At 50.6% G+C, this 11,910-nt stretch overlaps 1 protein-coding gene across 4 annotated transcripts in view; it reads left to right on the top strand.

Moving 5' to 3' along the window:
* Positions 1-989: 989 nt before the first annotated feature.
* Positions 990-11,910, top strand: part of CRTC3 (CREB regulated transcription coactivator 3) — a 537,535-nt gene continuing 526,614 nt past the window's right edge. For all 4 annotated transcript variants that reach the window (XM_069625144.1, XM_069625143.1, XM_069625142.1 and 1 more), the window contains exon 1: positions 990-1,514. In XM_069625144.1, the coding sequence (XP_069481245.1) occupies positions 1,383-1,514 (132 nt within the window). In that variant the 5' untranslated portion in view covers positions 990-1,382. The remainder of the gene's footprint in view (positions 1,515-11,910) is intronic.

The raw sequence follows: 11,910 nt of genomic DNA, 5'->3' as shown, positions 1-11,910 counted from the left end.
CTAGGCCTGGGCTCTTGCGGGGCGGGTAGCAGAGCTCCTTGCCTCGGGTACTAGGCCTGGGCTCTTGCTGGGCGGGTAGCAAAGCTCCTTTCCTCGGGTACTAGGCCTGGGCTCTTGCTGGGCGGTTAGCAGAGCTCCTTGCCTCGGGTCCTAGGCCTGGGCTCTTGCGGGGCGGGTAGCAGAGCTCCTTGCCTCGGGTACTAGGCCTGGGTCCTTGCTGGGTGGGTAGCAGAGCTGCGGGGCGGGTAGCAGAGCTCCTTTCCTCGGGTACTAGGCCTGGGTCCAGGCTGGGCGGGTAGCAGAGCTCCTTGCCTCGGGTCCTAGGCCTGGGCTCTTGCGGGGCGGGTAGCAGAGCTCCTTGCCTCGGGTCCTAGGCCTGGGCTCTTGCGGGGCGGGTAGCAGAGCTCCTTGCCTCGGGTACTAGGCCTGGGCTCTTGCTGGGCGGGTAGCAGAGCTCATTTCCTCGGGTCCTAGGCCTGGGTCCAGGCTGGGCGGGTAGCAGAGCTCCTTGCCTCGGGTCCTAGGCCTGGGTTCTTGCGGGGCGGGTAGCAGAGCTCCTTGCCTCGGGTACTAGGCCTGGGTCCTTGCTGGGCGGGTAGCAGAGCTCCTTGCCTCGGGTCCTAGGCCTGGGCTCTTGCGGGGCGGGTAGCAGAGCTCCTTGCCTCGGGTCCTAGGCCTGGGCTCTTGCGGGGCGGGTAGCAGAGCTCCTTGCCTCGGGTACTAGGCCTGGGCTCTTGCTGGGCGGGTAGCAGAGCTCATTTCCTCGGGTCCTAGGCCTGGGTCCAGGCTGGGCGGGTAGCAGAGCTCCTTGCCTCGGGTCCTAGGCCTGGGTTCTTGCGGGGCGGGTAGCAGAGCTCCTTGTCTCGGGTAATCCCCCCTGCACCCTCTAAGTAACCGGCTGCTAGACCCAGGAGCCGAGCAGCGCCGGCGGGGGCGTGCTGGGTGCTGGGGGCCGGGCCCAGCGCTGTCAGAGCGCGGCCGGGGGCGGGGTAGCAGGCGGGGTAGGCGGCAGGCAGGGGCCGGCCCAGGCGCCGTCGTGCAGCAGCAGGAGCAGCTCCGAGTCCCGCGGCTGTTTGTTGTCGCAGGCCGCCCCGCCGCCGGTGAAGCCCTCGCCTCCTCCTCCTCCGCCATCGGGACCCGGCGGGCCCCGGAGCCCTGGCAAGCGGGCCTCGGACCTCCGCCGCATCCGCTGCCCGCGCCGGGGGCGCCCTCTCCCCCCATGGCCCCCGCCGGCGCCCGCGGCTGCCCACGCCGGCCCCTGGCCTGAGGAGCGAGCCTCGGGGGTCTCCCCACGGCCCCCATGACGGGCTGAGCCGCCCGGGCCCGCCCCCGGATCCCGCCAGCGCTCCCGAGCCGCCGCGCCGCCCCTCGCGGCCTACGCCATGGCCACATCCCCGGGCTCGAGTAGCTCCAACCCCCGCAAGTTCAGCGAGAAGATCGCGCTGCACAACCAGAAGCAGGCCGAGGAGACGCGGGCCTTCGACGAGCTCATGACCGACCTGACCGTGTCCCGGGTGAGGCCCGAGCTGCTGCTGCTGACCCTGGGGAGCCCGGGGGCAAAGGGGGGAAATGCACAGTGCTGCCTGGCTTGGCACTGGGGGAAATGCACAGTGCTGCCTGGCCTGGCACTGGGGGAAATGCACAGTGCTGCCTGGCCTGGCACTGGGGGAAATGCACAGTGCACCCCACCCGCTGCCTGGCCTGGCACTGGGGGAAATGCACAGTGCTGCCTGGCTTGGCACTGGGGGAAATGCACAGTGCTGCCTGGCCTGGCACTGGGGGAAATGCACAGTGCTGCCTGGCCTGGCACTGGGGGAAATGCACAGTGCACCCCACCCGCTGCCTGGCCTGGCACTGGGGGAAATGCACACTAAACCCCATCCGCTGCCTGGCCTGGCACTGGGGGGAATGCACAGTGCCTGGCCTGGCTCTGGGGGGAATGCACAGTGCTGTCTGGCCTGGCACTGGGGGAAATGCACAGTGTGACAGGGAAAGTTTGGGGGGTGTGCACAGTGTAACACTGGGGGTGGGTGCACAATATGACACTGGTAGTGTTGGGTGAAATGTACAGTGTGACACTGGGGGGTGGGTGCACAATATGATACTGGGGGGGATATCGCTGCATAGCGTGGTGCTGGGGGAAATGTAGTGTGATAAGGGGGGGGGATCTGCACAGCAACCCACCCCCTGCCCCCCTTGCATAGCCTGCCACACTGAGGGATGACAGTGCCCCGCTGCATAGCCAGGCACTTTATGGGTGGGGGAAATGCATAGTGCCTCCACTGCATAGCCCTCCAATAACCCCCTGTCCCCCATTGGAAGTGGAACTGACACTCATTTCCATACAAAACAAGATGCAAGTGCCCGGACTCGCCCTGGAAGGAGCATATACAGCTTTAATGTGGTTTCAAACTTTCAGGCAGGCGTGCAGTATTACGTTACACATGTAATGACGTTTTGAAATGAGCTCTAAATCTGTTTAGAAACGAGTTGACTTTAGGGCTTTAAGGTTCCTCATCCAAACCTCTTTTACTTAAAGGAACCTAAAGAGTAGTTGGGGGTGGAGTAGTGTGCGGGTGAGTGGGGAAGGCTACCTGCTGCTAAGCACTCTCATACAGAATGAACTGCCTCTGCTTGAAGGCTAGGAGGCTTCCACCACTTCTTCTTGGCTGGGAGTAGTGGGGCACCGTCCTTCCACTACTCTAGTGGCTGGGGAGCCTATGTTGGCCTTTAGGCCCAGCTTCCTTGGCACCAGAGAATGACGTAGCTTCTGATTGCTCTCTGCCAGAGTTACCGCAAAGTTTCTTTTGAAATGTCCCAATGCTGTGACAGGCGCTTGGCCCCCCTCATATGAGGCTCTCACCTCACTGTGTAGGACACCGGTCAATTCCCCCTGGGATCAGGACACATCTCATGTTACGAGGCATTTGTGAATCACTCCTCTGCCATCGGTATGGACTTTGTTACAGGTTGTACCTCTGCCCTTTCACACTGCCCAACACCTTGACAGCAGTGGCTGGAAACAGCGTCATATAAAAGTAATGGCATTTACACGCACACTGAATGTCATTTCTTTTACACTTGGATAGAAATGGCGGTAGTACAGTTCCTGGGTGCACTGCTTTCTTTCCCATCTTGCATCTCTCCAGCTGCACCTCATTGACGGTGTTCAGACTCCACATGCAGTGGAAGAGTAAGATTCTTCATTTTGTTATAGGACATTGACCCTTTGATGAGCTAATGGTTCATTAGACAGACATGTGTGCATTTGGGTGGGTGTTCCAGGGCATTGACACATATGATAAAATCATTTAATGGACTTGATATTTCTTGTTTTGCCTTCCCTCATATCACATCAGACAGACATCATGTGACCGTTTTATAACCCTTTACTTTTACTTGTGCATAGTATCTGACCTTTGGGTGCCACCTGTAATGGTTGCCGGCATTTTAACTGTCTGTGAGGGTGCGGGGTGGGGGCAGAAGTCTAGGGGCGCCCTCACCGGGCCGTTTCCTTGCAGTAGCTCGTGTCAGTGTTCAGGTTCCCTGCAGGATGGGTGTGTGCACGGTTCCTTCAGGACAGGCTCTTTGGGACCCTGATGGGAGGTGTGCTACACTGTACTACGCCCCTCTTAAGAGAGTGTCGCTGTCAAAGGATGCAGTGCGCCTGCAGGCGGTTGCCACTGCGGGGTGCGGTTTATAGATGGAAGGTGGTGTGTTGGGTTGCTGCAGAAGTCGGTGCCGTCCTAGCCAGTGTCCCTTTAAGAGGCACGTGGCTGTAAACATCACAAGAACCCATTAAGGGAAGCAAGTCCCTACACAGTGGGTAGTTATGCGAAGAAAGGTTTCACAGGCTATTCCTGCAAAAGTTACCTTTGTTTCGTCTTGAGGTGTTCCTCTGATGAGTTTCTTGGATGGAGAAGGTGTAGGCCTCTACAGGTGGGTGTTGCATGGTGCAGTGTCTCTGCAAAAGGAGGTGAAAGTTTCTGTGACCCTTGCAGCAGGTGGTATTGGCCCAGTGTTCCCGGTGGAAGGAGGGGTCTGGGGGTGTAACGGGCTGCATGCGTGAGTGGACGGGTCTTGCAGGGCTTGCCTTTGACACACAAGAGGGCATGAAAGCGATTTGTGTCTATGCGGCACCGTTTTTTGACAGTTGTTTGTTGACTCAGGAGAGGATCTAAGAGCTTTGGTTCCATGCAGATGTTACATGGTTCGGTGTCTAAAGCAACAGGTTAGTCCTCAGTTCCTGTAGTAGGGCAGTGATGCCCGCTTCAGTATTGACACAGGATTTGGGTTACTGCACACAGTGTGTTGTCATTGTCTCTGCTTGGGGGGGGGGGGGGGGTGGTGAGAGAGCAGGGATCCACGCGCATCGTAGTACAGGGCTTTTGCATGAGTGACTATCAAACAGCCCATGCATAAGTGTGTGCCACAGGTGTGATGCAGGAGGGTGTCAAAAAGATTTCAACAACATTTAAGGGACACGCCAAGAGGATACCGCCCTGATGTGAGTGCAAGAGTCCATGCACAGTAGTACAGTGCCCTTGCAAGAACAAATATCAAACAGCCGATGCTGCGTGTGTCCCTGGTGTGAGGCCGAAGGGCAGGGATCTGCAACCTGTGGCTCTCCAGAAGTTTTGGACTACTACTCCCACGATCCCTCAACATTGACTATGCTGGCAAGGTACTGTTTAAGCTGTGATGCTTTCTTTCAGGCGTGGTCGAAACCAGTCGGGCCAGGTCCGGACAAAACATACGCCTGGGCACTAATAAAAGCAGGGGTCCAGAATTAATCTGTTTTCATTATTGTATGCCGTACACTCTGAGTAGTACTGCAAAGGGCATTTTCGCTCCCATTGATCTGCGTAACTCCATTCTGGTGTATATTGGGTCAGTCGCATTGTTCGAAACTACACGATGCACTGTCCTTTAAACTCAACAAAGTGGCCTGCACAGTTGATATATTGGACGACCTTGCGGGCGTTGCCCTACATGCCGGCCCAAGCCTGAAACCGATCCAGACTGCAGCCTGTTCAGAGCATGTTATTGGAACCCAGAGTGCCCTTTATCCTCGACCACCCTTACGCCCACATGTTTACCCTCAAACAGTCTGTGTGCCCCGGTTTACTCCTCAGATCTGTGAGGCTGAAGACGCTTTTAAATATCACACTAAGCCATCGCCTGCTTTTTAGCACTCATTTGCAGAGGCTCCGCTGTGGTTCGTGCCCTTCTAATTATTTCTCAGGTTTGAAGGATTCAGCGCCACGTGGTATTCATTGTACAGGGAGAGGTTCCTGTGGTTAAACCTTGAAGTAAGTCGAGTTAACCGTCCCCTATCTGCTGTCCTCCGAGGGTGTATTTTAAGCAGGGAGCAAGTGAGGTCAGCCTCTTGGCACTTATCTTGGGTTGCCCTGTGTGCACAACTACTTGAGGTTCCAGCATGGCGCAGCGAAGGTTAAGTGCTTTGTTATTTCGGGTTTTTTGGCGAAGGCTTGGTTCTGCAATTGTGCCACTTGTTTCCAGAAGAGCAACATGTTGTGGAAGAGAGTTTTTTCTTCGGAAGCTGCTTGAATCGTATGTGTTCTGTACGTAGCCGGGCTCCATAGGATACAAGTAGAAAACCAACACCTGTCCTGCCTGTGGAAAAGCAAGCAGAAGGGTTGTGCGTACATCTGTGATAATTGGAATATAGATCAGGCATTTGCCCATGGCAGGGCTCTTCTGATTTTTATATAAAATAATGTATTAAATACTGCTTTCCCCATGTTGATACTGGTGATCATGATGTCCCTCTTACAATTTTAAGACACTGCATCATCCCAGGTCTGCGTGACTCGGACTCTTAATCCGACAGTTTTTTGCTAGTGAAATATTTTAACTGCATAATATTTCTCTGCCTTATTTTTCTGCTGTTCAGCCCATCCAACCAATTTTTCTATTAGTTTATTTGATGAGGATAGAGGAATCGCATGTTTTATGTCAAAAAGCAAAGAAGCAACACATCATTCTAGTTATATTGAGTTTTATAGGCGCCAATTCTCTATTCAAGAGCTGAGCTGCAATTCTTACAAGTGCCAGGCCGACACACGCGGCCACAGACGCCACTATTGCTTAAGAAATGAAATGTTGGCGAAAGTAACACGTGCACTGATTTACCATTGGGGCATTGTATTCCAGAAGGAGGAAAGGGGGGAAAACACGTGGAATGAGTGTCCAGGCACAGTTTACTTTGCACTGGTATGCAACCTTGGGTTTCCCGTTGTGTTTGGACTACTGCTCCCATAATTCTTTACCATTGGCTATGCTGGCTAAGGCTGATGGGAGTTGTATTCCAAAACATCTGGCGAGCCAAAGGTTGCAGATCCCTGGTTTAGAGGAATCGAGTCTGACCTGGCAGTCAGCATAAAACACTGTTAAATATGCTGCTTACCGCTCCAATAGAACAGCCGTGGCCGTTTGCAGGACAAGTAGCTATCTATCTATCTATCAGCTTATGAAGCGCCAAAGCCCTCGAGTATCCAAGCGCTGAGACAGGAAAACATGAAACAAGACAAAATTACAAAATAAACTGGGGTCCATCCTAAGCGGACAACCTGGTTTTAAGGAGTTTCCTAAAGATGTAGGGTCTATGTAGTACAGGTGGAGGGAATTGTACAGGCTCCGGGGTGTGAAGAAGAGGAAAATGCACCCTGTCCTCTTTCCCCTATCCACACTTGGTCACAGGTGAATCAATATTTTTTGTTTTAGTGCCCCCTCTAACCCACCCACTCTCCGCAATGTGCCTTACATTGTTGAAGGCAAGATGTGGCATCACGCTCTGCCAGTGGGTACGTTTGCCCAGTACACTACAGGCTACTGAAGAGTCGGGCCCGTTTGGACACTGCTTGTGACCTGTACTTTTTGAGCATCAGTGTGAATCTTTTATGCTGTACACTGTCAGTACCCGCCTCAGAAAGAACTGCAAACCTCCTCTAGTGCTCGCTCTAAATCTGGATTTCTTTTGATATAGTGCCCATGGTAGCGTTTGCATAGTCTTGAAACATTTAAGATTTCATCTGAAATGAATACGCACATATCTTCCTCACTTGCTCCGTTTGAAAACAGATTCTCTTAATCACTGCACTTCTCTAGTCCATGAGGGCACCCGGGTTCCTTATCTTAATCACTGGACCGCTCTAGTCCAGGAGGGCACCCGGGTTCCTTATCTTAATCACGGCACCGCTCTAGTCCATGAGGACACCCGGGTTCCTTACAGCACTGGCTGTGACTAAATAAGGATGCACAATTTGCCCCAGCATGAGTTGGGAGTAGTTTCTCATTCATTGTTAATCGAAGGAAATGTGTAACCCTTTTTGTTGCAGTTCTATGGCATTCAGCTGCTGGCTGTTTACTTTTGCATACCTTGAAGTCCAGCCCAGTGTTTAGTTCTTCTAATGAACGTGACAAGGTAATAGCTGGATCGCTCGATCCAAATGACTGAATCATAACAGGCAGTTGGCTGTCTTTTAGGAAATGTGCTCAGATCAATAGCTTGGCATTTTCGAATGAGGGTGATTGGGAGAGCATGACCCGTGCCTTAAGACTGTCCCCAAGAGAAAGCCTTCTGTGGGCTTCCAGCTGCTGACGGCAGCCGAATTCTAACATTCCCTCCTTCCAATACTCACAGAAATAAATTTAAAAGTGGGCACAGGTATATTCATAATTTCTGGCTTTGTCTTTTTAAATTCATGATGACTTTAATATATGGTGTTTGATGCTCCTTGTCCCTCCCCCCCCTTTGCAAGATGGTTGCCCGGTAAAAAGTGCTCAAGTAGGTCGATGATTTACATATGATTGTAAACAGGCCTTTAATCAATGCCACAATGCTCTGCATTGATTGGTTCCTGGCCAATCCACTCGATATGTGACCGGGGGTGGATGATCCTTGGGCCTGGCCTTGCTGTAGAGGTCCATAGAGTTATCATGGCCGCTCTTCATCCCACAAGCTGACGCTCTGTCTGCGCGTGATGTGCAGGATCCTTTGCAGCTCTGTGGACTCTGCGCGTTTCTAGTTGGGAGCGGTGCTAATGGAGAGAGAGGCACAGGGGTTGGCAGTGAATGGCATGAGCACCACTCCCAGATGAATACCACGCCCACTTTGAAATGTAAAATCCTAAACAAAACCCCTAATTGCTGCTTCTCCCAGCTGTCCCTGCGCCATTACATGACAGCGATGCAGGACCGTCTTTCGAATCGGCCTGCCATTGCAAGACGTCGCTTATCTCAGATGGAAGCAAGGTCTTCCAGAAGGCCCATGCAGTTTAGTTGGGTATTGCAGAGTAAATCTCTTGGCTTTGATTTAGGGCACTTTTGTAATGCCCATGACCGGGTTTATGCCAGCTACCAGTTCCGCACATTGGTAAATGCTGCATTCTGTTCCGGAGAACTCAATGTGCTATGTTAGTGTGTATCAAGTTGTACTCTCCACCTCTGCCAAACTCAAATATTGCACTGATTTGTTTAAAATGGAACGGGACAGCTCCTATGAGAAGCTGTTCCTTGAGGAAAGTGCCATTGCTATTCATCGCTCTGCATAAATGGGAGCAAGATCGTGAAGCAATTCATACCATAATGTCGTAATATGGTTGAGTCTCAAACAGGGACTCCCTAAGGTTCAGCTCCTAATGTAGGACTACATGGTTTGAAATGGAGGGGAGCTGAGAGCTATTTAGCTCTTCCTTGTGGCCTAGAAGAGCCTGGTTTAGCTTGACACCAACAGCTACCAGAAGATACGTTTGGCTCCCCACGGCAAATGATGCCAGTCAACCACGCCTGTGTGGATTGAACTCTGCATTTGAGAAAATCCATAAATGAACACTAGGACGCCTCTATACAGCATGTAAAGCATAAGGGTTCATAAATAATAGACCAAGTGATATGTTTGCATCTTAAGTTGAAGGTAGATTTGCTGAATGCTGTGACTAGCTTCTGGTTGCCCAGTGGTAGCTCTTGGTTACTGGTTCATGCTGGATACTTAGGGGCTGCTTTTAGCTGCTGCTTATCAAATGTTAATTTTGATCCCTGGGACTACTACTCTGGCCTGTGACAGGGACTCTGCCATAGCCATCACTTTGGAACTGTGTAACAATCAGTCCTTGATGGAGAATTCCAAAAGCTGTTGCAGTCTCCAGAGAGTTTGCCACAGCTGTAGATTTGGAACCGTATGAAGGTCGGTCATTGATTAAGAATTCCAAAAGCTGTTGCAGTCTCCAGAAAACCTCAAGCAGTCTTCCAAAACTTCTGACCAGCTGCAAAGAGGTATGTGTTTATTTTCTGGTGCAAATGAAAGTTGTGTATCGTGCATGGGTCGTTCCAACAAGAAAGCCCCCCAAACACCGTAACGGAGTTCCCACAAAAGGAAGCACGGATTGGTTGACTACGCATGAAGGGATGTAGAGAAAGAAGAAGAAAAATGACTCCTAAAAAGGAGCACTTGAGGAGCTTAAGAAGGAAGTCAATAAGTCCAGACTGACTCTACCGGGTGGAAGTTCATGGACAGTGGGTGGTGTTCACACAATCCTTGTTTACACTGGAAATTAAGAGAGCTCCGAGCCAGGTGGTTATGGACGAGCTTCTTAGTGCTGCAGCATTGTAGGTAAATGGGTCTCGTGCTCAGAAGCAATATGAAATATTCTGCCTCGGCCTGAGCATGGCCATGATGGTGTCAGTGGGGTCATGATGATGGCTTCAGCCTGAGAGTGAGGCTGCTGTAAGGTAAAATCCTCTGCCTACTAGCCTTGACAAGCCGAGCCGGCCAGAGGGCTTCCGTCGGTCAGACACCATTTAGTACCTGAAAATTAAGCCCGCAATGGACGCTGCCGAAAAGCAAAACTGGGCAGCACTGTAATAGAAGCACTGAAAAAGAAATTGCCTACATTACAGGAAGCGAGTCCCACAGCTCCTAGAGCTTATGCAAAAGCGACTAAGCAGTGTAGAACTAGAGGAGTTCAATAGCGTAGGCTACCAACAAAACAAGAGTGGCGAAATGGGCCCATTGGCTGCCAGAACTGCCAGTCGGATTCCAGAACACGGTAAACTGAGAACTTAAGGAATTTCCAGTAGGTTCGATGCAGGTGCCACAGAGTGAGTGACAGATTTCCAAGGAAACCTACATGTAAAACTGTTTAACGTTGTATGAGCATTATTGTACAAGAATAGTTGGCATTTACCAAGATGCCTTGGCTTCCAAGAGCTGTCATTTTGTGTATTGCTCGAGTGAGTGCTTAGGTTTGCCATTATTGTCAACTGTATAAGTCACATTTGTACATATCCCTATATGGAGGGTTTCCCTACTCTTGCCGTGAAAGGATTGGATGGAGGCCCATTTTACCACTCCACTTGCAAGACCCCTATGTGGCCTACCCCTTGTGGGATACCCTAGCCCCTCGCCTTTTCTTTTACAAGGTGAGCTCCCTTCTTCTTTATTAACATTCTCAAATACTCAAAGTTAATGTCACATTTACATGTTTGGAAGGCCCTAGGAGCCAAAGGTAGCTCCTGCTAGCTGTTGGTTTCAAGCTAACCAGGCTCTACTATGCTAAAACAGGAGCTAAATGGCCCTCAGCTCCCCTCAATTTCGATCCCTGAGAATGCTATATAATGTTTTTCTTATTGATCCTCAACCCCTATGGCCCCCCCCCTTGCCCCACACCCTGTGGTTTTATAGGCCCCATCAAGGAGCTATCCTGAGGGTTCTAGTCGGTAACGCACCGCTTGAGTAAGACCTAATGGACATCCTTCAATAGTGAACCTGTCCTGCTTCTTCATTTGCTCAAAGTATCGTACCAAGAGAAAAAGAAAAGGAGTACAGGAATAAGCTATGGGCGTTCCACCGGGTGCCATATTGAGAAAGAACTCCCAGTATTTTCAATGGGTCAGAGTGATTTCCATGGAATGTTATCTGTTCTTTATTGCTCACCAAGGTATGGTGGCAGACTATGGCCCTTATTCACAGAGCGTTTTCCAATGGGGTTTTGCAATTTTAAAATGCTTTCGTAATTGGGCCCCAAGTGTTTAACACCATACAAATCGCAGTTGGTAAGGTAGAATGCCTTGACCAAGCTAGGTTCTAATAATCACCAGATATACATTTTTCAATAAAACGAAATACGTACCTTAAATTCATGCAACCCATTTTAACCCTGAAATATTCATTACGATATTACGTTCTCAAATATGTTTGCCAGCGTCATAGTGCTTATTTTGGCCTTCTACTTCAGGGCACAATAGGCGTTTTAGAGGTGGATTGGCCCTGCTCATGTATAGATGGAAGAGAGAGTTGTCTCTTTGGCTGCACCCTTCATAGGTTTAGGGTCAGTTGTTTGTGTTGAAAGTAGTTCCATGTATGTATATTTAGATCAGGCAAATTGTTTATAGAAGTCTTGCTGGCCATTTGTATATGTCTGACATTATCGGTCGTTATAGGGTTGAAGCCTGCCCGTTTCACAGGACTGTTTCAAGGCTTTATCAAGTTATTTCTATGAGTTTTTATGAATGCTCAAACATGTTGCGTTGTAAGGAAGGCATGATGGCAACAGTTAAACAGACATGTGACCACAATTCAAGGGTGTTTGTTGAACTTTCACAAGGGCGAAATAAATGCCGTATCTAAACCTAAATCTACAGATGGGAGCAAGCTACGACCATCAAATATTAATAATGCAGTCCTAGTGGAGTCTCGTTAAAATAAAAAGGCTTATAATAATAAACCTATTGCCAATCCTTACCACTAAGTTACAAAATAGTGAGAGGCAATGTTTATGAAAAAGAAAGAAGTGTTCACAAAATAATATGTCGGGGTGCTCGGGCCGTGCGCCTCCCTTCCCCACGTTTTCAGCACGGGACAAGACGGGTCACTCATGCAAAGCACAC

Source organism: Ambystoma mexicanum, chromosome 11 (genome assembly GCF_040938575.1).
Source record: "Ambystoma mexicanum isolate Mex_15411 chromosome 11, UKY_AmexF1_1, whole genome shotgun sequence".
NCBI lineage: Eukaryota > Metazoa > Chordata > Amphibia > Caudata > Ambystomatidae > Ambystoma > Ambystoma mexicanum.
Note: the sequence above shows the minus strand (reverse complement) of the source record. Positions and strands in the feature narration are given on the sequence as shown.